General features: G+C 35.7%; 2 protein-coding genes across 3 annotated transcripts in view; both read left to right on the forward strand.

The window, feature by feature from the left end:
• The first annotated feature begins 2573 nt into the window (after nucleotides 1-2573).
• The window catches only part of LOC123679954 (MICAL-like protein 1), a 78999-nt gene continuing 53943 nt past the window's right edge, over nucleotides 2574-27629 (forward strand). Inside the window, exons 1-2 of one of the 2 annotated variants that reach the window (XM_045617554.1) lie at nucleotides 2574-2791; nucleotides 18069-18113. The gene's annotated coding sequence lies outside the window, so the exon portion shown is untranslated. The remainder of the gene's footprint in view (nucleotides 2792-18068; nucleotides 18114-27629) is intronic. The other variant, XM_045617552.1, reaches the window with a different exon arrangement.
• Nucleotides 9447-11987, forward strand: LOC123679955 (piggyBac transposable element-derived protein 3-like). The gene is made up of 2 exons (XM_045617555.1): nucleotides 9447-9681; nucleotides 9900-11987. Exons 1-2 carry the CDS (start codon nucleotides 9662-9664, stop codon nucleotides 11716-11718), a joined length of 1839 nt encoding a protein of 612 aa, XP_045473511.1. The 5' UTR covers nucleotides 9447-9661; the 3' UTR covers nucleotides 11719-11987.

A 27629-nucleotide genomic window follows, 5' to 3' on the forward strand; every position in this document is an offset into this window, starting at 1 on the left:
TCCCTCAGGGTTCCATGTTGGGTCCTCAGCTGTTCCTGGTTTATGTGTGCGATCTGCCACGTTGATATCGTCTGACAGCGCATCCTATGCCGATGATATGAAATTTTACAATAACCCCATTACGTCCGGTAATGCACTTCAGAATGATTGCGATATCATCAGGAAGTGGACTGATGACTGGCTGTTACCTCTCAATTAAGTTTCGAGTATTGCATTTAGGTAGCAACAACTCCAAAAAGGTTTATTACTTGAACGGAAGTTCAATAGAATCATGCTCTACATGACCTATATACGACTCATATTGGAGTTCGACGGTTTGGCAACCCACATTCGCCCAAGATGCAGATCTATTGGAGACAGTGCAGAGAAGAGCTACTCGAATCCCATACGGTATCATAAAACCTGATTATCAAAATCGGCTCTCAATCATGGATTTAGAAACTTTTGCCAATCGTAAGCTTAGAGGGGATATGTTAACTACATTTAGAGCTTTGAAAGGTTTTTTTGGGGTGGATATGTCAGGCCTCTTTAGTTTAAATAATAACCATCTGAGAGGGCACATTTACAAGCTAAGTAGAGAGCAGTTTTTCACCAGGAGCAGGGAGAATTTTCTGAGCAATAGGGTCTTTCTCATATTATGGAATATGTTACCCAGCAATGTAGTCAACGCCTCTAGTGTAAATAGTTTCAAAAATAGATGGGACTCGTGGAGACACTAAATTGTACCAACAGCTCAAAGGGGAGGTCGAAGATGGTGTCCAACAGTCTTGGATATAAAATAAAATCAATTATTATATTTCCGAAAGTATTTTGCAATATTTGTCTATGCAATAACTCAACCAAAGCATTCATATCTTAAACATACTTACTCCAAAAACTTCAAATATCTCAGTCTTCAATTTACCCATGGATTTCCTGAAAGGATATTCTTCCTATTGTTAATATTGGGCTTTCCCATAGTGGTTCTTGTTAATCGACGGGCAATTTGCATTTTTAGCCGAGTGTACAATGACCCAAGATCAGATAACGATGGTCATTTCACTCCCACCGAAATTAAAGGAGCTAAATTATACCCCTGACGTACCTGACCGCTCTTGAAACTATGCATATCTGCATACAATGGACTTTCATCGTTGACTAAGTGGAATTAATTTCAAAGCGCACTAACACATTAAAAATATTCGACAGGTCGTCACATTCCCAGAAATAATTCATCATATCCCAATAATTTATATGCTTTCTATTGTGTTTCTTATTGTGCAATAAATGATCATTATTATTGAGGTATTACCACTTAATCCTAATGGATTATTTATACAGGGTGTTCCTAAATTGGAAGTACAAACAAAAATGATAGATTCCTCGGATCATTTTGACAAAAAAGTCCTATAAATATGTGCCCTCAAAAGCTTTGTTTTCGAGATACAGAGTGTTGAAGTTTGCCCATTTTTTTTCAAATTTTTTCTTAGACACCATCCCTTCATTAGATATTCAACCTAAATTTGGCATAGGTATTCCAATTTAATTTTTTAATCATGTGATCTAATCCGAAGGATCGTGAGGTTTTAAGGGCGTAGCTTACGTCCAGGAGAAGTTGCAGATTCGGAAATTTCATCCATTTTTTTTTTTAATTTCAAATTTTTACTTATAATTTCTGAAATAATGTAGGTACCTTATCCTCATCAGCAAAAGTGAAATGGTCGTCGGTTTGGGATTGTGTTTTGTCTTCTAAAGTCGTCTCTTTTCGCAGTCTGTCAGTCGAACTCATAATTTCATTTCGAAATGTTGATTTACTATGAAGTACACTTCTTGGCTATTTGTAGACATTGACTGTTTCCCAGAAACAACCGTATTATCCAGAAGTTGCTCTCTCGAAGTATCACTTGTTTCAATCAATGGCACACGACCTGGCTGACCAAAGCTTCCTGTCTTATGAAGAAGTTAGAAATTGGATCGAATCGTGGATCGCTTCAAAAGATGGCCAGTTTATTCAACGCTGGATTCGTACGCAGTCCAAAATATGGTAGAAAGTAGTGGCCAGCGATGGACCATACTTCTAATCATAAATGTGTAACCAGTTTTTCAAAATAAAGCCTCGAATTTCGGAAAAAACGGCTGGAAGCAAAGTTGTACAGCTACGTATAACCACTAAATCATTTAAAAGTTTATGCCATATTACAAGAGAATCGTATCATCACAATTACATATGTAATAAATCATAATATCTCCGAGATCTCCAAGGGCTCAATAGCCTTACAAGTCATTGCTTCTGTTGCATTTTTTATTTTGTTTTATTGACCAATTTCCGTTAGTTTATTCACAAACGTAAGTATACCATAACAGTAATCAAAAAGATCAAATTATTACCAAGGTTTAATTGAAGTTAACAGCAAAAATCGAAAACTCGACGTATCTAGTCCCATAAAATATCAAATGCCCATAAAAAAGCCCTCCTCTTCGTCGTTCAGTAAACAAAAGAAGCATCATAACATAGCCTCCTCCACGTATCAAAGGCCATCTCTTGCGCTACTCCATGAATCATGTGGACAGTACACCAGCCGTAACGAAGTTGGCCTGTGAGCAAACATTTCGAATTCGAACGAGCCGCTTTCAGTGCAAGCGCGACTTTTGTCGGATGACGTTCGTTTCAGTTTTCGTTTCATCGTTGAATACACAGCACGTGTTGTAAGCGGTCTAGTTACGCGATTCGTATTGATTTCCATTCGAATTATTTTCGGCGTTGTAAAGGTTCAAGAATCGATACAGATAGAACTGAATTAGTGTTTCTTCGGTGAGTGTAGAAGTCTACATTGCTTTAATAACACAGCTTTTATACTAACACTCAGGGTGTGAATCGTTCGTATGTTTATGGTTTGTGATTGTTATTGGTTTGAGGTTATGTTCCCTTGATTTTTAACGTCAACCATCTCAGTGTGTTTGTAAAGAATGATGGCAATATTCATATAAATTACAAGACAAAACACGATATATGTTTTTCCCCAGTGATCCCAAATTTTGTTGTGTGAGTAGAGGAACTTTTTAACTACGAAAAATGCATTATCGAAATGATGAAAAGTATCAGAAATATGTTAAGCCATAGAAAATCAATTTGAAGTTAAAATGGTTATGATATGAATGATGATAGAAATAACTTCACAACAACAACTGTTTTTGATTATAACAGCAGTTTTGTGTCTGGAAATGTTTAGGAGTATCGAAAGACGTCAGAATTGAATAATTTCAAACATAAATTAATAAAATCCCGAAGCTCGTTGGAACATAAGAAAAAGGTTGAATAGATTTTGAACGGAAATTCGCCATCCTGACACACTTTTCCTTCTATCCGACAATTTAACATACTAATATCTCTCGAGTGTCTCACATACATAAGATTACAATATTTATCGCAAATAACTATGATTATATGCATTTAAAATTTCGCTCGCAACCTAACTGTTGCCAAACAGTGTGTATTCGACCTAGAAACGAAATGTAGAGGAAATATTGTCTTATTAAAAGTCATTTCGTATCACTTGCACATTAATTATTAAGTTGTCTGTTGCGTCAAGATTACATCAGTTCAACGACCTTAAGTAAAAACCCTTTGATTTGAGAAAGAACGAAACTTTATTATATTAATTTATCATGTGCTAGTCGACTTTTTGATCAAGGAAATATTTTATTATATTTCGAATCTTCCCTGGTGTAGGTATTTCTGTTAAATATAAAAATTTTCAAGGAACAAGTAGTAGAGAAGTGGAGATCACAGAATTTAAACACAAATTTGTTGAGTTGTTTTGACACAAATAAGGTATGTTTAAAAGATTTAGTAGATTAATCCACCAAAAAAATGTTTTGAAATAAAATTATCTGGATATTTCGAAACTCTTTGGTTGAAATCATAATGATGTGCAATTTCATAACCTAACAAGGAAAACCAGATTGTAAATATAATTTTCTGTTTTTTAACCCGAATTTCTTGCTGGGGAATTCTTCATTTTTGGAAAACAACTGTACCAGTTTTTTTTAATGCCTTGAAAATGTTTCATACTTCTTTTTGAGCATTCGTTAATTTGACAGTTCAAAATTTTGTTTTCCTGTTGATTTCAGAACTACTTACCTATTCTATTTGCATTTAGATCTGATGTGATATAAAATTTGAAGCTTATGCGAATGTTGAGTGCTTCGCTATCGAACACATTCAAGCAGAATATCGGAAAAAATATCCAATATTGTTGTTGCAATAGATTCGACTAGGTTGAAATTTAGTTTATGTCAATATCAGGGTGTTCCTGAATTGTAGGTACAAACAAAAATGATAGATTCCTTGGACCATTTGCACATAAAAAACAATTCCTTCGAACATATGGGCCCGCAAAAGCTTTGTTAACGAGATACAGGGTGTTCACAAGATATTTAACTCAGATTTGGCATAGATGGTATTCCAATTTAAAGTGTTGATCATGAGATATTCCAATTTTGGATGCAAATCTGAAGAAGGGAAATTTTTTTCTGGAACAGTGTCCCCTTCTTTCTTTCAGTACTATACACTTTTTAGTTTCTTGTAGTTTTGTCGTAACTGATACCGATTTCCAAGGGTGCAATATGCACTTGAATGAAAGAGCATTCAAAAGGATGGTGCTTCTTTCGTATTTTAATTATATGCAAGATTATATGGTTATTATTCCCTTTGTATCAAAAAATATTTTTTTTCATGAATCTTAACAGAGTAACTTCAATATATCTCTAAATCAAGAACAATTACTGACAGGGGATCATGCCTTCATAGCGTCAAAATTGCGATGACCGATGATGGTTATTTCATGACACTTCTGAAATATGTTCCTTTTGTGTGCATGATAATGACAATGAAGTCGCAGGTAGTATATTCTCGAAAGATATTTCCACAATATATCATGAACGTGTGGTTTTCCGTTTCTGAATAATGCAGCATTGGTTATTTATTGCTGTAAATATTTCATCCAAATGGCTTTTTAAACTTTTGAGAGATGAAAACGACGATTCCTTGTCCAATTGAAAAAAAATAATTTTTTTAAAATGAAATCTAACTGAAATGAAATTGAACACGAGTGAAGAGTTGTTCAATGAGCGAGTGTTAGAATGAGCCATTTGTACAAGTATTATAAATTATTTTCTCTAATTCACTGAATTTTTATTGAAATTGATGGAATAGTTCCATAAATATCGTTCAGTGTTTTCTGCAATGAAAAATGTTGGTTGGCAAAACTGTTTCCTGTATCACAAATTTGAGAGATGATAGATAACAGACCATACTAAAACACATTTTTTTGGAAAAATTCGATTTTGCCTTCGAGGGCGATACAGCGGTTATAGTGATCTGTCAACTTTTCGATACCATTTTTGTAGTACAATTTGACTTTCGCTTCAAAATAGGTCTCAGTTTCGGCGATTACTTCTTCATTGGCGCTGAATTTCTTTCCGGCCAGCATTCGTTTGAGGTCTGAGAACAGAAAAAAGTCGCTGGGAACCAGATCTGGCGAATACTGTAGATGCAGAAGCAATTCGAAGCCCAACTCATGCAATTTTGTCATTGTTTTCATTGATTTGTGACACGGCGCATTGTCTTGATGAAACAGCACCCTTTCTTTCTTCAAATGGGGCCGTTTTTTAACGATTTCAACCTTTAAACAATCCAATAACGTTATATAATAATCGCTGTTGATGGTCTGGCCCTTTTGGAGGTAATCAATAAATATTTTACCTTGCGCATCCCAGAATACTGATGCCATAACCTTGCCAGTTGACTGTTGTGTTTTTCTTCGCTTTGGATTCGGTTCTTCATGTGCAGTCCACTCAGCTGACTGTCGATTGGACTGCGGAGTGAAATGATGGAGCCATGTTCCATCCATTTTCACATATCGACGCAAAAATTCAGGTTTATTGCATCTTCAAACACTGCTCAGAATCATTAACACGTTGTTGCTTTTGATCGATTGTGAGCTCGCGCGGCACCTATTTGGCACACAGCTTTCTCATGTTGGTACAAATATTCGTGAATGATATGATGTACACGTTCAGATGATATCTTCACAATGTCATACCAATCAATGATGGTTGATTTTCCTGATGCACATACCGGAAACTCTTCATCAAGCCAAGATTTTGCTTAAATGTATTTTTCCTTTCAAAAAGCAATATTTTATCAGCACACCAAATTATTCTTTCCCATCTTTTTTCAAATAACAAAAGTAGCTACACTCACAACGCAATATCTCACAAACTAATGGTTGGACTGCTGTCAAATTTTGACACGTATCGTTTGAAGGTTGGTACTTACTAAAAATCATATGGATTCAATACTAGCACCGCCATCTGTGTATCAGACCGTGGACTTTTCAATTGGCCTGATAAATACGTGACAGGAGAGTTGCCAGTACCAACATATAATGATGAAATATAACCATGAAATATGTGCTAAACTAAGATATAACCGCAGATTTTATTCTGCAAGTTATGACAGAATGAACGGATTTGCTTCAGAAATAGAAAAAAAATATTCCAGATGTGGACTTGGGTTCGTCTAGGACATATATCTGTTCTGCTGCTTGCGCTGTTAAAATGAACAATCATCGCCATCAATAATACAACAGGAAAATAAATTATAAGGACCGCAATATAAAATCATTACCAACATGACGGTCGGCCACAATCAAATGCTAGGAACCGTCATTATCGTATCTGCTTTTGAAAATCATTCAGTGATAAAAAACAAAATCCATTCATTGCCTCTTAACTCCACTACCACATCTTGCCGTGAAATTTTATTATTTCATCGTTTACAATTGGGTTTTATTGGAAGTAAAAAAAAACGGATAGTTTCTTCAAGACCCTAATAAAAAATTAACTGCCTCAACTGAATTCGGAAATTGTTTTATTTGTCGGTTAGCTCTTGAATTAGATTCCTTAATCGCAGGATGAGACATTGATTTTTTTCTATTCATTTGATTCGCTGAATTTATTTTTAATTTGATCGAACGTGGTGAGCTTGATGTGGGGACATTGAAGATTTACAATTTTAATATTTAATTGTCAATAATTAACATTTGCTCACGTTTTGAGTTTCCTGTTGATTATAAAACTTCAAATTCGATCGAGATATAAATTTGCATTTAGATGTAAACTCAGAGGAATGATAGATAGAGGGAGCGTATGTCATTATCAGTAAGCAAATTTTGTCCCCAACATGAACTATCAAATTTGACATGAAGCGTGCGGAAATTAAAACATATCAGTGATACGGTATTTCACTCAATTCTCGAGTTTCTCCTCAAAGAACGCACTTCTTCTGTCCCATAGAGAATGAATGTTTCATGTCCACTCAAAATATATTGAGATGAATACCTAAATATATCAGAAATTCAGAAAACAAACTTCAAGCGAGCCAAACGACTTGAAACAACCGATGACACTAGGAGAGCAAAAATTGCCAAATCTTGGATTTCAGCAGGTAGATACAGAAAATAATAAATATTCTGCTCATTATGAATTCGACAATTAGGAAAAATAAATTTATTCCATTCGATATAATATACTTTCATAACGATATAGTAAAATTGTGGATTTAAAAATAAGGCACAATCCGACAACGTAATCTATCCATGTTGGGGACATTTAAAATTGCGTATACTCCCTCTATTTATGTTTATTACTCTATGGATGTAAATAACAATTTCAACTTACGTGCAAAAATTCATGTGGATTGCGTGTCACATGATACGACCTAGTTTTTTGTGATATTTATGATATAAATACGTTCCTAATTGTTGAAATCGATAGAAGGAGGGGTACAAGAAAAAATAAAAAAATTCTTCTGATATCGAGATTATTACCTGGTACCCTGCTTACTACCCGACTATGGGTTTTTTCGATTGCGAATGATTGTTGATGAAGTGAATACATACCATAAACTTGTATGGTCTCCAAGGGCACAATAGGCTTATGAATGAAGTTTATGCCTTTCTCGAATTTTTATCGGCATTTAACAGAAATGTTTACAAATTGAGAGAAATGATTCTTCACGGTCAATGAGCATGAAACTTGAATAAGTGCATTTCCAACATATGTTGATGAAAAACTGAACAAGGTATGATGTTGGTGAATGTAATATTTCTCACTAAAACTTGAAAAAACATTGAATTTTTTCGGTTTACGTCTTCGAATATGAAGAATATTTCCTCCAATAAGAGGTTTCATTTTGATATTGAATAAAACCAGTTATATCCTAAGAGAAATCAAAAGATGTGTATTTCTTTGTAAAGAGGAAGGTATGCCATTAACGATGAAAAACGATATCAGCCAAATGACCACCACGGCTACGGTTGCAGCACCATATTCTTTTCACCATATCATGACATTTTTCATGACACATTTGCGACTGAGGTCTACACGAAAGAAAAAAATGTCCCAATAGCTCAAATTTTTCCACCAGTTTCACTATTTACTGTCGGGAAAGTACTTCAAGACTACTTAAAACTGCTTTAGTTTTGCGAATTTTGAATGCAAAATTTCAACAATTTCAATGCGTTGTTGGAGCATGTATCGATACATTTTTAGTAGTGGCATAGATAGAAGGGCTATTCAAAATAGAACCTCTTTTTGGAAAAACAATGTTATTTTACTTTCTGAATATTCAAAATATGAAACCGAAGAAGCTACTGTGTAGCGAAACAATTTTTATCAAGTAAAGTCCGCGTTATTCCACTGTATGAGAATTTTGAACACTTTTGTAAAATTTGCAGGTCTTTTTCGAACAATAGAACCTCTTCTCACATTTCAAAACATAAGATTATTGACAGCAAAAATAACAATAGGATAAGGAAAAGTAGAATATAAAGAAGGTACCTCAATAGCAACCTTTCAGAACAGAGGTTAGTGTGTTCTTCTGTTCTTTTTTCTAAATAATAATGGTATATGTACTTGCAAATAACTGAGAAATTGCTGAACATATTTAGGCTACATCCCAGGCTATATCCAACAAAAGGACTCACAAATGAAAATATTTAGATACATTTTCTACCTTATTCATCATCCTACAATAGGAAAAAACCATACAGTAATAAACATAGATAGTATACGCAATTTTTACATGTCCCCAACATGGTTAGATTACGTTGTCAAATTGTGATATATTTTCAAATTCACACTTTACACTATCATTATGAATGTATATTATATTGAATGAAATATATATATTTGAGTGATTTTCAATTTAATATGCAAATTTGAATATTTGGAATCTGATATTTTTCGTTATTGTCGAATTTATAGTATGCAGAATATTTATCATTTTCTGTATCTACCTGCTGAAATCCAAGGTTTGGCAACTACTGCTCTCTTAGTGTCATCCGTTGTTTCACGTCGTTTGACACACTTGAAGTTTGTTTTCTGATATATCTAGGTATTCATTTTAACCCATTACAGCCCCGTGGCAACTTAAGTTGCCACGGCGCATTCGACTACATTCTATGCGCACGCGCATAGATATTGAAGTTCCATTGGTAAATTCCGGTCATGTGATATGTCCTGTCTCGAATAGCACAAACGTCAGTCAGATATTGTCAAACAGTGAGTTAGTGTATAACGATTTATTCAGAGCTCTTGAACTTTTTCATTCACCATAATGGCCGTCGATGAGAGATTGTAAGTATTCTATTTCAATAATGCATGCACATTTGTATTTTTGTACCAGTTTTATTCAATATGAATTCAGCAGTATATTTCTTCTTCACAGTAATATTTTCATGCAATATTTTGCTTTTGCCATACGGGCAAAGTTTGATGGCAACTAAAGTGGCCAACGGGAACACGTGACAACGGTTTCTGCAATATTTACATTTCTTACTGAATGATTTCGACAGGTATACTCGTGGAAGATCAGGCACTGGATTACTTCTTCATGAATTAATTGACCTTATCGAGAACGATGAGGACATATCAGCCACCAATATAGCCATATGTCCACCTGATGAACTTCCTGGTGCAGATACAGATAAGGACTCTGATTTATCGGATGAAGAGGTAGTTGGAGATTTTGACCACCTTCCTGCCCGTATATTACGCTCTCAGGTGGAAATGCAGAATCCAGAAATCGATGATGATCACGGCAATCCAGTCGTCCAAGATGAGAACCATTCAGAAGAACCTAGACCGACGACTTCTTCGCAGACAAGAGTAAGAAGCACCAAACGTAAGCGTCCCACAGAACGTACTTGGAAGCCGAAAATGAATGGGTTATCTTCAAGTATTCCTGAACTTGAATGCGAATACCGACCGGTAGCAGAAGATCTTCTGAAAGAAACGGTAAAAAGCCCTATTGAGGCTTTTAGGGCTTACTTCTCGGAAGATTTATTGAGTCATATCGTAACCGAAACTAATCGTTATGCTATGCAGAAACTCGTTCACAACCTGAATGCCACTGCTGAAGAAATGATTACATTTGTCGGAATTATGTTGATGTCAGGTTACCACCCTCTTCCATATAGAAGACTCTACTGGAAACAAGATCCAGATGTTCATTCGCACTTAGTTTCCGATGCCATCCGTCGAAACCGATTCGATGAACTGATAAGTTTTATTCACCTTGCCAACAATGAAAACAATGATGGAAGTGATAAAATGTACAAGGTCCGACCTATTTTTGATCACCTCAACAACTCTTTCAAACAAATCAGTCCTGGGCCCACTATTAGTATCGACGAGAGTATGATTCCTTATTACGGAAGGCATGGGTGCAAACAGTTTATTCGCGGAAAACCTATCAGATTTGGGTTCAAGTTATGGGTTGCCGCGGATCCATCTGGATACATCCATCATGTTGAACCCTATTGTGGAAGTTCAACTCGTCTTCCAGAAAATGGACTCGGTCAAGGAGGTGACGTAGTAATTGGACTTGTAGACCACATGAAATTGTCAAAGGGTATTCGACTCTACTTTGACAATCTTTTTACATCGGTTGGGTTGTTGGAAGAGCTTAGTTCTAGAGGACTTGGTGGAACTGGTACTCTGCGTGAGAATCGCTGTAGTGTTTCAATGAAACTTCCAGATAAAAAAACGTGGAAAAATAAACCCAGAGGTGAAACATCCACCAGTTCTTCAGGAGATATTTTAGCAGTCCGTTGGAATGACAACAATGTTGTTACTGTACTTACTAATTGTGATAATGTACATCCTATGTCAAAGTCAAACCGATACTCCAGAATTGAAAAGAAGGTCATTTCTGTCAAAGTACCAGGTCCTATTGCTCGTTACAATAGTAACATGGGTGGAGTAGATCTTTCTGATCAATTTTTGGCTTCCTACCGAAACAGAATCAGGTCGAAAAAATGGTGGTGGCCTTATTTCTCTTGGACTGTGGATGTATGCAGCACACAAGGTTGGTTACTGTATCGTCGCCTTGGGCATGATATTCCTCTATTGGATTTCAGACGTCAGTGTGCTATTTTCATTCTGAAGTCTTACGGCAGTCCTCCAATGGTAGCAGGAGTTCGATCATCTCTAGAGTTCACACCAGCTCTCGAAGAAATAAGAAAAGATCGAACAGATCATTTCATCGAAAAAGGTGAATCCAAGTATCGCCGTTGTAAAGTATGTGGCAGGCGTACAATTTTTGTATGCAAGAAGTGTGAAGTTCCTGTTCATCCTGATGAGTGTTTCAAAATTTTTCATGATGTAAAATAATAATATTTTATGTAATTTCATAGGAAATATTATACGGTTGAATCACAATAGATGTATACGATTGATATGCTAGTTTTATTGTACTTTGGAAAATTTCTTCATGAATTATCCCAGTGGCAACTTAAGTTGCCGCTTCATAGTAACTCTCCTGCATGTTCGATCATTATTTTTATAACACAATATCACTTTTTGAGTCTAAATAACTCATCAGACAAAGTTTCAGTTGAAAATCTTCACGGGGGAATTATGGGCTTTAATGGGTTAATATACTTTGAGTTGATATGAAACGTTGATTCTCTATTGGACATAATAAGTGCGTTCTTTGTGGAGAAACTCGCGAACTGAGTAAAATATTGTATCATTGATATGTTTTCATTTCCGCGCGCTTCATGTCAAATTTGATAGTTCATGTTGGGGACAAAATTTGCTTACTGAAAATGAAATATGCTCCCTCTATCTGTGTTCATTACTCTGAGGAAAAAACCTACCTCCAAATTTGAATATGGGGTGAATGATCCCACAAGTGAACTATGAAAATTTCAATACCCAAAATTCTACGTGAAGAATAAACCAAATGAACACATCGAACAACTTGTTGACATTTTTGTCCGATATAAAAAACAGAACGATAACGACTCTCTGGAATGTTGAATTCCCATTCTGAATTTTTTCATTCGGAATCAGCAACAGTGGACATTCCATCTCAAAAATATACATATTAATAACTGCATATAGTCGAAGCGGTAAAGATCCGCAACATGGTAGACTAATCGGAATCAGAAGAGGATATTTATCGAACTAACTGTTTCAAAAATCTCCTATTTTATAACTGCTAGCTTCTAAATTCGATAATGGAATCAGATTAGAGGTTTGATGGCCTGTGGAGATGAACCGATAATAGAATACCTTTCTGTAATGGACCACTGTTTTTTTGTTTCTCTGGCGAACTTGAAAAAAAAAAGAATCATTCGATGAGCACGGCTCATTCGATAACCAATTATATCAGTGAATTAATTTGTTTTATTATCCTGAACTAAACATCCATTAATTTGTTTTCTGTGAACTAGGACAGTAGCGGATCCAGAGGGGGGTGGCGCGAAAAAAATCTTGGATCCGCCCCTGACCTTGGAAAAACTGGAAATATTTCTTTTCATTCTTTTAACTTTATTGAAATTGAATATCTGAAGTGTTAAATATAATGTTCACAATTAAAAAGAAATAAAAGTTACATTATTTCAATTCAAATCCGTAAGTGTAGTAGACAAAATTATATACGAAATTTTTATTGCAGTTATACAAAATACAATATTAAGTCGTACTTACAAACAAAAAAAAAACTTTGAAGAATTTAAATAGTCACTCAACACTTCGAAAGCTTCTTTTCCGCTACTTGAATGTTTTTTCAAAATGTCCCTTTTTAAACTCCAGCAGTAATCTGCCATCATGTCCATGTCCCATATTCCTTGGTAGCAGTCCTCCATAACTTCAATATCTTAGTGAAATATTTCACCTTGTTCCTCACTCATGTTTCGCAAATTTTCTGGAAAACGGTCTAAGTGACTAGTGTAAATAGTGTATTTCAAAACTCATAATATTGCATCCTAAAGATTTGAAACTATTAAGCATCTTGTTAACCATTTCAACATAGTTTTGTGCTTTATGTTTGCCTAGAAAATTTTCTACAACTGCAACAAATGATGTCCAAGCTTCTCATTCAACTTGATTCATTAAATATATGGAGGCAGGATCCTTAATTAATTGTCTCAATTGTGGGCCGTCAAATATCCCTGCTTTGAGGTTTTCTGTGCTCAACTGATGCATTTTCACCCCTATATATGTAAAACATTACCCATTCTTGTCAAGAGTCTTTACAAATCGCTTCATTGAGCCCTACTTCATATGAAACGGAGGAAGTATGATTTTTTTCTCTTTCAACCAAAGCGTCGTTAATGACATTCTTTTCCCCAACGTCCATGTTTTCTCTCTGAGACCAATATTTCTAACCCAGTGGTGTGCTTTGTACCTTCTATCCCAGAGGCACAAGAAACAGATATTTCGTGTAACCGTTTTGCTGCCCAAGAAGAAAGTTTACCATTTTTAAGTCTACACAAATAGTTATTGAGTTTTTCCAAAGACAAACTAATTTATGAAAAATCGGAATATCTCAAAAACGGTAATTTGTAAGTAAATTACTCTTCGAACAAACTGAATTTCATTAATTCCTTGCAATCTGAAAATTTAAACAAGCAAGGAGTTCCATGAAAAAAAAAAACCTAACATCATCATCAGAATTTTGTTTCAGACTTTTTGCGAGACCCACCTGTTGCTTTGGTGTTCTGCTTCACCAGAGTTCTGTAAGGTGGCGCTTTCAGAAATTTTCGCCTGGCGCCGTTTGCAAATGAAATACTGATTTTAGACTTTACAAACTTTCACAATAAATTAAAATTCAGTTCCTATCGAATTTTTAATGAAATTAATGGAATATAATGACAAAGTTCAGAAGATTGTTACGAGCATAGAATATAAAATATTATTGTTCTATACTCAAAGGTCATGAGAGCCGAGAATCGAGAGAAATGTCAAATATAATCCCTCGAAATTAAGTAGTTATAAATCCGAAAAATCTCCCATTTTGTCTGAAAAGTTTACAGGTATAAGTCGACACACCAGGTTTTCTATGCATCTTAGTATACCCTGTGTAATTTCTAAACAATACGCTCTATAAGTGATGACGCCACACACCGCCATTTTAGTTCTCCTGTCAGTATTCGGAATCCAAACAAACAAATTGTCATGCAAATTAGTACGTTGTCGTTGAAGAAATTGGCTTATTTTGTTAAATAACGTTATTTAAGGAACGATTTTACTATCAATTGATAGACAGGAGGCACGAGATTAATGCCAGTAAGTTCGAACTTGAAGTTCAACTAATAAACACGGCTTTTTACAAAATCTGGGGAATGATACAGGATTCAAACTTACTGGTATTAACCTCGTTCCTTCTGTCTATCAATTAATACTGAAATCGTTCCTCAAATACTCTTATTTATGAAAATAAGCCAATTCCGACACCGTACTAATTTGAATGACAATTTATTTGTTTGGATTCCGAACACTGACAGGAGAACCAAAAATGACGGTGTGTGACGTCACACTAATAGAGCGTATATGGCGTCAATGGTGAAAGAGTTATTTGAAATTTTTTGTAATTTAATTTGTTTTCCCTAACGATTCTAACTATTTATTATTAAATACAATAACCAAGAATAAGTTAACATCAGCCTTGAACTCTAAAGGGGAACGATTCTTTATGTTCACATCTCAATCATTCAACCCTCGCCTGCCATGTCCATTTATGGGTGAATAAAAACGACCTTGGAACTGGCATACTAGCCGGATATAGTGCTCCAAAAGGTACTATCACTACAATACGTACGTTCAGCTTACCTGCTCTCGGTCCCCCTAGGCCTTGCAAAATTGATACAGCGTGTCTATAAATAGACATTACTTGGCGATTCCGTCTTCTTCTTCTATTCATTCAACTGTCTTCTGGTCACGGTTGTCGGCATCGCGTGTGCATTGAATAAATGGAAATGATGGTAAACAAAACACGAATGCAGCAAGTTCCAAGAGAAGGAAATCATTTTCCGAGAAAGGGTAGAGGTCGCTTTTGTAGGTCAACTTGAATATAAGTACAAATATTGATTCCAATGAAAACTTCCGTATATAGGTTTAGCCATTTTGTGGTTTCGACGTAAACAAAACACACTTTCATTTTAATATATCCAAAGGTGATAAATCACTACATCTTGGTGGCCATTCACATCCCCGAAACGAGAAAAATGTGTCCTGGGAATTTTGTTGCAGTACGCTCCATTAGTGTGACGTCACACACCGCCATTTTTGGTTCTCCTGTCAGTATTCGGAATCCAAACAAATAAATTGTCATTCAAATTAGTACGGTGTCGTTAAAGGAATTGGCTTATTTTCATAAATAAGAGTATTTGAGGAACGATTTCGGTATAAATTGATAGACAGAGGGAACGAGGTTAATACTAGTAAGTTTGAATCCTGTATCATTCCCCAGAATTTGTAAAAAGCCGTGTTTATTAGTTGAACTTCAAGTTCGAACTTACTGGCATTAATCTCGTTCCTTCTGTCCATCAATTAATAGTAAAATCGTTCCTTAAATAATCTTATTTATCAAAATAAGCCAATTTCTTCAACGACAGAGTACTAATTTGAATGACAATTTGTTTGTTTGGATTCCGAACACTGACAGGAGAACTAAAATGGCGTATAAAGCCAAAACGGGTCGTATTGTGTGGCTTGTTGCGCCATCTTGTTGTGACCATATATCTTCCAAATCCATATAATTGACTTCAGACCAAAAAAATCGGTAATCATTTGGCTCGTTTTTATATACTTTACTCATACCTGACAAAGAGTCACGTAGTGCCGGGACACCCTGTATATGTATAGTTCCTATAACCACTATCACAATTAGGGGGTTGATTTTCTGGAGCGGAAGGCGATAAAGCTTAGTGACACACTCATTGACAGATAATCTTCGTTCAAGAGATTTTTTTGTTATGCTATAGGTACTTCTATTCTTATTTGAGTTTGAGGACACATGACATCATATTCATTTTCCTATAATGTGATTCGGTGTGAAATTTACTGTGTTTTTGCCAGTAGGTAACTCTTGGTGGATTTATTAATTATTTATTTCAAGAGAACTGTTATTATCAACATCCATTTCTCATAAAAAATTCTGCGATTCTTGCATCACAGTAATGAATGAAAAAATTTAAGTCCTCTTCTCTAATTCGACTACAGCCTGAAGTGTATTATAATCACAAGCATTGACTACTTGAGTAGTCGTATAATTGACGATGATTATGCGAATGAATGAGTCACTACACTACTGATATATGAAAAATAATTTGTCAGTTTTTCTTCGAAATAGACACCAGTTAATTTCCAACTATCCTGGGGCTATTTAAGCGCTCAATCCCTGAACAGACCATTCCATCACAATGTCTATAATTGTCCAATAAGAAGTAAAATATACAAAAATAAATTACCCAATATTTCTGTGGCCACAAAATCTATGAAGTAGAGATTTGCAGCTTTGAATTGAATAGACTCACGCCTAAACAACGCTTGCAAATAGTTCAACTTTATTTCGAAAATAATGGTTCTGTGCGGAATACGTATCGCGCACTACTTCCATTTTATTTTGTTTAGCGATGAAGCGCACTTCTGGTTGAATGGCTACGTCAACAAACAAAACTGCCGCATTTGGAGTGAAGCTAATCCTCAAGTGTATGTCGAAACACCGTTACATCCAGAAAAAAAGTGACTGTTTGGTGCGCTTTATGGGCTGGTGGAATCATTGATCCGTACTTCTTCAAAAACGATGATGGCCAGAACGTTACAGTCAATGGTGATCGGTATAGAGCCATAATCACTAACTTTTTCATTCCTGAATTGAACAACCATGATGTCCAGGAGCTGTGGTTCCAACAAGACGGCGCAACATGTCACACAGCTCGTGCCACAATCGATTTATTGAAAAACCTCATGTTGGACCTGTGAATTGGCCTCCAAGATCTTGTGATTTAACACCGCTAGACTACTTTCTGTGGGGCTATGTAATGTCATTGGTCTATGCGGATAAGCCACAAACCCTTGACCATTTGGAAGACAACATTCGCCGTGTTATTGCCGATATACGGCCACAAATGTTGGAAAAAGTCATCGAAAATTGGACGTCCAGATCGGACTACATCCGAGTCAGCCGTGGCGGTCATATGCCAGAAATTATATTTAAAATGTAATGCCACAAGATTATATTGCGGATAAATAAAATTCATGTCAATCGAATAATCCATCGTTGTTTTATTGCAATTTAAAGTTCTATAGCTCTAAAAAAAACACCCTTTCCTTACTATCCTCATTTAGCCAGACATCAAAGAGATTTACCATAATCTTACAAACTTTCAAAAAACACACAACTGCCAACTATTTACATTTTCTCTAGCTGGTTTAGTTTTATTGTTATGAGAGTAAACAGCGAAAAAAAATCTTTCAGAGGTAATGAATGTGAAACCCAAGTTTCACCTGCGAGAATGAAGCTCAATTGTCGCTTTCATATAACATATGACGAACCGCTTGGATCAATCAGTGCAGCTAAATTAGAAAATAATTGATTAGGAGTTAAATGACTACCATTTTCTACATTCGAACGATGAAAGCCCAGTTAGATGTGTTTGTACAAATTAAAAGATAAATGTGTGTTGGTCAAATATGTTTCAAACTTTCTAATTGTTTTTTTGTCTTTGCAGATTTCAACATTCAACTGTCATTGACTATTTAGCAATATCCTCCAGGTAAGTCTTCGAATATTGTAATTACTAATTACGCGCTGATACTTACACCAACAAGAATATCTTTTAGAGAATATAAGAATTGCCAATTAAGAAGCGATTACCTATTATTTTTTTCTAGTATGAAAACAAATATCTATTTTTGTCGCGATAATTCGACAGGAAATATTGAAGGTCACTGTTGATAAGTCTGCTATTATGAGAAAGCAATCCTTGAAAATTGGTTATCATTTTTGAAAGTGTCGAGGATAATATACAGGATGGTCCAGATATGAGTTCATGGCGTCGGATAGAACAACTCAATTCATGAAAAAAAGTTCATATAAACATATATCCTAACAAGGTTCGTTTTCGAGATACAGGGTGTTAAGTTTGGAGAAAAAATCAGTTTTTTACTTATAACTCTAGTATTATTACATTAATTGTTTAAATTTTAAGGTATTGGTGTAAAGATAATGTAATGTTCCGAATTAGGTAAGTGTAAACTGCCAAACTTATCCAGTGGCGTAGGTAGTGCGATGATTCTTTTTCTATTGAAAATCTACACCTTTATTCTTATTTTTCGAGAAAATTATTTCATTTCTAAAATCAAAAAAGCTTCACTTAAAAAAGGTCTCTTGAATTTTTTCCATAGAATGAATCATTTTCGAGATAATCGAGAACAAATCAAACACTTTCTGTGAAAATTCACAAGAATTAATTTTTCAAAATTCCTCATTAGTGATAAATGAAAGTATAAAATGGACGTAGTGTATTATAACGCTTTCAAATGACATTTAATTGAACATTTCAGAAAGAATATTTGTCAGACACTCAAACAATAACAAATATCCAAAAAGCTTTTATTGTTTGAGTGTCTGACAAATGTTTTTTTGAATTTTTCAAGGAAATGCCACCTGAAAGCGTTTTAATACAAAACGTCAATTTTTGTACATCGCATATCTATATCTACGCCATTATGGATAATTTTGGTAGAAGACACTTACCTAATCCAAAACAATACAGTCTCTTGACTTCAATGCCTAAAAATTGCAACAAAGTTATAAGTGAAAAACTGAATTTTTTTCGAAATTAAAAACACCCTGTAGCCTGAAAATGAAGTTTGTTGGATATATGTTTATTTTCTTTCTATGGAAAGAGTTATTCTATCCGATTTTTGATTTCCAAAGACGCAATGTGTGCATGAATGAACGAATTTTTAAGCATTCGTACATTCATTCACACATACTCTTGATGTCAAATCAGAGCTTTTCTTGATTTTTTCTGTAATTTTATGGTTTATTTCCCTATCGCCATTCCTGGTTATGATATTGAACAAACGCCTACATAGAAATACAATATTAATCTGTTTACGACATCTATTTTCAACAATATGTTTCTGTCTTGCTTTTTCCTATGTTTCTGTCTTGCTTTTTCATATGTTTCTGTCTTGCTTTTTCATCCTAATCCAGTCATAAATTATACAGTGTTGTCGTCGTTGTTGAAACATATCGGTACTAACTAATTTGAGAGTCGTATACGTGACAAGTTCCATGTGTGCCTCACACAAAAATCGACAAAGTAGGAGGATATAGTGTGAACACGAAAAATACAGATGAATATTCATTTATCGGCACCTCTTTTTCGAATCATTTAATAGCCAACTAATATGTTTTCTACCGCACGAAGTCAATTTACCTTTTTTTCAAACTGGTTCTCGTGAAACCATAGAGTAAGTGATATAATTGTTATAAACGTTTTACGATTTTGTCTCACCGTTATAATTACTTCGAGGCTGTTATTGAATCGAAACTTTGTGGAGAAAAGTAACAATTTAATTGCAGTCCACAAATTTCACTGAAGTCTTATCACGATCAGTTACCACACCTTCGCGATTAGTTATACTTAACTGATATGCTCACGAAATATTCATGTAGTTAAAGTATTTCTGTCGGTATTTTTGCAGTTTTGCTATAATTTTACGAATAATAAATTTCGCTATCAGTAATGAATTCTGTTATAGCTCCAGCCTTGAACGTGAAACGTTAGATAAGAGTAGAAAACGCAAGTTGAAACGTATGCAAAACGATTGAGAATATATATATATGCGGTTAGTAACCTTCCTGGGTCAACACATGTGAGGTTGTTATAAGCTATACAGCTGAGTTGAAATTTTTGAATTTTTTATATATGTACATGGTTTTCTTAAATTGGAAGTACAGAGGAAAATGAGAGTTTTCTTGATTATTTTAAGAAAAAAAAGTCCTATAAAATTTGGGCCACAAACGCTTCATTTTAGATATGGTTATAGCAGGCCAATTGGAGAGTCCCGGCCTACCATAGTAAAACACATTTTCTTGGGAAAATTCTATTTTATTATTCAACATAGTTGCCTTCGAGGGCGATACAGCGATGATAGCGATCTTTCAACTTTTCGATACCATTTTTGTAGTACGATTTGTCTTTCGCTTCTAAATAGGCCTCAGTTTCGGCGATTACTTCTTCATTGGCGCTAAATTTCTTTCCAGCGAGTATTTTTTTGAGGTCTGAGAACGGGAAAACGTCGCTGGGGACAGATCTGGCGAATACGGTGGATGTAGAAACAATTCAAAGCCCAATTCATGCAATTTTGCCATTGTTTTCATTGATTTGTGACACGGCAGATTGTCTTGAAGAAACAGCCTTTTTTTTCAAATGGGGCCGTTTTTTAATGATTTCATCCTTAAATTCAATATCGCTATATAATAATCGCTGTTGATGATCTGGCCATTTTAGAGGTAATCAATGAATATTAGACCTTGCGCATCCCAGAATACTGATGCCATAATCTTGCAAGCTGACTGTTGTGTTTTTCCTCGCTTAGGATTCGGTTCATCCTGTGCAGTGCACTCAGCTGACTGTCGATTGAACTCCGAAGTGAAATGATGGAGGCATGATTCATCCATTGTCACATATCGACGCAGAAATTCAGGTTTATTGCACTTAATCAGCTTCAAACAATGCTCAAAATCATTAACACGTTGTTGCTTTTGATCGATTGTGAGCTCGCGCGGCGCCCATTTTGAACACAGCTTTCCCATGTACAAATATTCGTGAATTATATGATGTACACGTTCAGATGATATCTTCACAATGTCTTCTATCTCGATTAACTTCACTTTACGGTCATTCAAAATAATTTTGTGAACTTTTTTGATTTTTTCGTCGGTGGCAGCCTCTTTTGGGCGTCCACTGCGTTCGCCGTCTTCGCTGCTCATTTCACCACGTTTAAACTTAGCATACCAATCAATGATGATTGATTTTCCTGGTACAGACCCCGGAAACTCTTCATCAAGCCAAGATTTTGCGTCAACTTTATTTTTTCCCTTCAAAAAGCAATATTCATCAGCAGACGAAATTATTTCTTTTTCCATTTTTGTTTCAAATAACAAAAGTAGCTACACTCACAACGCAATATATCACAAACTAATGGTCGGACTTTCAGAGGAAAGGAAATATACAGGTGCCTCATGGCATTCGTTGACATCGCTATAACATTTTTGTTTACAAATAATTATAATGTACTGTGTTGTCATTCTGAGGGAGAAGTAAACTTTTCTCCGTTCTGTTGTTGTTATTGCATGACACATCTAGAGGTACAAAGTATTTACTGTTCATTTTACTTTCATGTTTGTAATCGGCCTTATTTTATACAAGTTTGTGAATTTTAAGTTACATATTGTCAATTTAAATCATGGTAAAATCTTGAAAAACATGTATAGTTTGTAAAACATCCGGAAATGAAAACCTAACCTATCATAGGTTAGTCACGTTTTGGGTCCATAGGCGTAGAATATATCTAGTCTATGACGTAGTTTTTATCGAAAACTCAATTCAATGCTAACATTTCAACGCATTTCTTGGAATTGTTTCGATTGCTCTATGCAACATTGTTGGTATCCCAGATGAGGTATTGAACCTTTTAATTTAAAAAATAGTGATATTCTTACTGAATGACGTAAAAGCACCGAATCCATAAACTACAGACATTTCAGGAAGGGTTGATATTTCAAAGATTATATCGGAAACGAAAACAATATGTCTAAGGGTTGGTCGTAAAGGATGCCACACACTAGGGGAATCCAATATTTCCGTTCACGTATCGATGTTCCGCCTTGTTCAGGATATGAGTAAGAAGCACCTGTTCGTATCAATTTCCTCTTCCTTGCATCGCATCCGATTCCGATAGTGAAACCAGTCCTCGAAGAAAGTTAGTCGACAGAAAAAAAAATCACCGTCGCAGCATGTTTAATCTAAAACGCTTAGACTCGAATCGGTGTCACGACTTTGTCCATCTATTAGAATCCACCTGAAGCTCCTCTACTCTAAGGTGAACATATTTTATCTGTCCAATTTCTCGTTAACCAAAATCAACAAGCAGGTTCGATGATACCGATTCAAAGCCTGCCGCGATCGAAATGACGAGTAAGTAACAAATGGTGTTTTCTCATTTTGTTTGAACGACTAATAGGCCGACGAGAGGGCCTGTTTATAACGGTTCTTGCCCACCGTGGATCCGTTTTGAACTTGGCGTTCTAATGGGATAAGTCATTACGCCATGAGAATTTTACATGTGTGTGAAAATTTCGAAAACAATCATAATGGGTAGTTTACGTTGCACAGTTAGATGAATGGTGGTCTGATTGAATGAACTTTTTGGATAGTACCTAAGTTAACACTGTTAACAGTATATCCAGTAGGAAGTCAAACTTCAAAGCTATCCATTCCCATAGACCAAGATCCCAAAGCAAACGGTCGTCTGATTAGCAACTTATGTCAAATTGAATGTGAATAGTACATCGGCGTACAACATCGCTTCCGATGTTTTTTTTGCCGAAATTCGAGGCTTTATTGTGAAAAACTGGTTATACATTTATGATTCAAAGTATTGTCCTTCAGTGGCCACTACTTTCTCCTCATCTTTCAGGCAGCATACGAATCCCGCGTTGAAAAAACTGGTCATATTTTAAAGCGATCCACGAATCGATCCAATTTTTATTTCCTCATAACACCGGAAGTGCTGGTCAGTCAGGCCGTATGCCATCGATCGAAACAAGGGATAGTTCGAGGGAGAAACGTCTGGAGAATACGACGGAAAGGGTAGGACATTTCAACGTTTCCAAATATGTCTTGACCAGTTTCCCAACATGTGGTCGACTATTCTCATGCTGTAAAATTACTTTATCATGTCTCTCGTTGTATTGCAGCCATTTGTTTCTCAATGCTCGGCTCAAACGCATGAATTGCGTTCGATAACGATCGTTTGTGATTGTTTCAGTCGGTTTTAACAACTCATAATACATTATGCCGAGCTGGTCCTACCAAATACTGAGTATGACCTTGGAACCGTGAATATTCGGTTTGGCTTTCGACGTGGAAGCATGGCCGAGATATCTCCATGATTTTCTACCCTTGGGATTATCGTTATGAACCCATTTTTCGTCTCCAGTCACAATGCAGTGCAGAAACCCCTTCCGTCTTTGCCTTGCAAACGGCTGTTTACAAGCAAACAAACATCGTTCAACATCTCTCGGCTTCAACTCGTACGGCACCCAATTTCACTGTTTTGAATCATTCCCATGACTTTCAGGGGTTTTGAAATGGCTTGTTGCGTCACTTCCAATGATCCTGCCAATTCTTGTTGCGTTTGACAGGAGTCTTGATCAAGTAATGCCTTCAATTCTGCATCTTCGAAAACTTCTCACTTCCACCGCCATGCCGGCCTTCGAGGTCAAAATCACCGTTATTGAAAAGTTGAAACCACCCTTGGCACGTTCTTTCACTAATAGCGGCCTCGCCGAGCATTCGATGAGCCTGCGCCGCAGATTTCTTCTTATTACAGCAGAAAATTAAAACCTCCCATAAATGACAAGAATTTGGCTAGTAAGCTGACATGATTAATCGAAAATAAGTTTATGATGCAGACACAGTCGACGAATATTTCTATGGCGTTATGTTTACAAATACCTAATCTTATTGTATGACATCTACGATCTATTTTTTTCGACTACCTCAAAAATGTAAGCACCCACATTTTAAAATTCCAAAAATACACGATTTTTAATATTTCAATACACTTTTCAATAAAAAATCGTCAATTGTTTTATAAAGACCAAAAAATGGGACATGATATTGATTCATTTCCACATTTTATCTCCAAAAAAATAATTCAGCAGATGATTTGAAGATACAAGAAGCGATCATTGGAAAGAGAAAGGATGGATCTAGTGAAAACAAACAAAAGTTGTGTGAGTTTCCATGAAATCTATATAATCTATGTTTGATCATATCGAAAGAGAATAAGTGCATATAAAAAACCATCATTATAATAGAAAGCGATAGTCTACAAATTTTCACTGCATAGATGGTAAAATTCGAGGTAGCATTAAAAATATAGCACACTAAAAATATGGGGAATTGATTTTGATTTATTTCAACAGATACGAAAAAGGTATTCTGATCTCATCATCATCCTATCTAGTTGTTGACATATGCGTGATGGAATGTGTAGAAGTCAACTAAAAAAGAATCGCCATTGAATATTAAGGGCTATAAAGAATTCAGAGTGATCGATAAAGTATCCGAGCAGCATATAGTATCATTGATACATTCTACTCAAGTTTTTGCCATTTACTTCACAAAAGTTTGACACTATTTTTCATAGGGGTTTTGTGACCTTTTCGGCAAAAAATTTTATACTGCCTTTTCTGATTTTTCGGTAATTTTAATTTTAATTTGAAGTTTAACAGTTTTTCCATATCAACGATAGTGCGTCACATAGTTCATTATATGTTCAATACTCGGTTCACTATAATCACATTTAAATAATTCCTTAACTGATATGACAAAATCAGCAAGGTTATTAAAAGATGTTGATGCCCTTGGAGATTCACAAACCATCGGCCAGAGGCCTTCAGGTTTGCAAGTCGTCACCCTCAAGGCATAAACTCTCATTAATGCACTGGGTACCTAAATAACTATTAATAATGCGAATAAAATGGATCTTACGATGATACTAGATGAACTTAATTTTTAACACAAAGGTACTGTCAGAATTGTGAATTCTGTTAAATTCAATAAGAACTCATCGAAATGAGTGACATCAGAGTAAGAGGTAGAAAGGTTTTCTGTAATAACGGGTGTTTTTTTTCGAGGTATATAACTCTTAAGTTCGCATTACTGTTCAAGATGGCGACCGATTTAACAGCTCTCAAGTGATTTATTCTCAGTTTGGTTTGGCAATTCATCATGAATAGACTCATGCCTGAACAACTCTTGCAAATAGTGCAATTTTATTTCGAAAATAATGGTTCTGTGCGGAATACGTATCGCGCACTAAGTCCATTTTATTTTGTTTAGCGATGAAGCGCACTTCTGGTTGAATGGCTACGTCAACAAACAAAACTGCCGCATTTGGAGTGAAGCCAATCCTCAAGTGTATGTCGAAACACCGTTACATCCAGAAAAACTGACTGTTTGGTGCGCTTTATGGGCTGGTGGAATCATTGGTCCGTACTTCTTCAAAAACGATGATGGCCAGAACGTTACAGTCAATGGTGATCGGTATAGAGCCATGATTACTAACTTTTTCATTCCTGAATTGAACAACCATGATGTCCAGGATCTGTGGTTCCAACAAGACGGCGCAACATGTCACACAGCTCGTGCCACAATCGATTTATTGAAAGACACGTTTGGTGACCGCCTAATTTCACGTTTTGGACCTGTGAATTGGCCTCCAAGATCTTGTTATTTAACACCGCTAGACTACTTTCTGTGGGGCTATGTAAAGTCATTGGTCTATGCGGATAAGCCACAAACCCTTGACCATTTGGAAGACAACATTCGCCGTGTTATTGCCGATATACGGCCACAAATATTGGAAAAAGTCATCGAAAATTGGACGTCCAGATTGGACTACATCCGAGACAGCCGTGGTGGTCATATTTAAAATGTAATGCCACAAGATTATCTTGCGGATACATAAAATTCATCTCAATCGAATAATCCATCGTTGTTTTATTGCAATTTAAAGTTCTATAACTCTAAAAAAAACACCCTTTATAAAAGCAAATAATAAAACAGTTTTTACGGATATTATCGAGAAAATAAACCAACTGATTATACCTGTTCCTTCCATTTTCACAGCATAATTCCCATTACCGAGCCTGAAACAACCTCATCAAATTGGAAATTATTTGCAATCACAACTTTCTTCTAATTCGATTCATTTCTAAACGGACACTTTTTTTTTTGCCGTTTTCAATTTGTCGAGCCTCTTTTCCGTACGACGTAGTTATAACAAAAAGACTTGTTTTTCTAGAGTTCGATAATTTTGATTTAATTAACTAGACTCAGGCTACTTTCACCTCGACTCACCTAGTTTCTTATATCAACTCGTATAGGTTATGAACAAGGCTGAGCTATTACGGTAATGATTTCTCCGTATGTGGTTTATCCACATGATTTAAGGACCTCTAATACAAAATTAATGGATGCCTTCGTGAGTCTCAAACGCGGTTCGAATAAAATTGGAAAAAAAAAGATGGAAAAAATCGAGATGCAATAAATCATTTCACGTATGTATTAGGATGATGTAAATCGAGTTTATTAGTCGTACAGTAGAGATCTTCTAGTTGAGAAGATTGGAGTGGAAATATGATTTAATTTCTTAGAGGAACTATGTTCTTATAAAGGGTGTTTTATTTAGAGCTATGGAACTTTAAATTGCAATAAAACAACGATGGATTATTCGATTGACATGAATTTTATTTATCCGCAAGATAATCTTGTGACATTACATTTTAAATATGATTTCCGGCATAAAACCGCCACGGCTGGCTTGGATGTAGTCCAATCTGGACGTCCATTTTCGATGACTTTTTCCAACATTTGTGGCCGTATATCGGCAATAACACGCCGAATGTTGTCTTCCAAATGGTCAAGGGTTTGTGGCTTATCCGCATAGACCAATGACTTTATATAGCCCCACAGAAAGTGGTCTAGCGGTGTTAAAACACAAAATCTTGGAGGCCAATTCACAGGTCCAAAACGTGAAATTAGGCGGTCACCAAACGTGTCTTGCAATAAATCAATTGTGGCACGAGCTTTGTTCACAAAATAATTTTGAATGACCGTAAAGTGAAGTTGATCGAAATAGGAGACATTGTGAAGATGCCATCTGAACGTGTACATCATATCATTCACGAATATTTGTATATGAGAAAGCTGTGTGCAAAATGGGTGCCGCGCGAGCTCACAATCGATCGAAAGCAACAACATGTTATTGATTCTAAGCAGTGTTTGAAGCTGTTTAAGTGCAATAAACCTGATTTTCGCGTCGATATGTGACAATGGATGAAACATGGCTCCATCATTTCACTCCGGAGTCCAGATAGTCAGCTGACTGCACTGCACACGATGAACCGAATCCAAAGCGAGGAAAAACACAACAGTCAGCCGGCAAAGTTATGGCATCAATATTCTGGGATACGCAAAGTA

The sequence above is a fragment of the Harmonia axyridis genome, chromosome 5 (genome assembly GCF_914767665.1).
Source record: "Harmonia axyridis chromosome 5, icHarAxyr1.1, whole genome shotgun sequence".
NCBI lineage: Eukaryota > Metazoa > Arthropoda > Insecta > Coleoptera > Coccinellidae > Harmonia > Harmonia axyridis.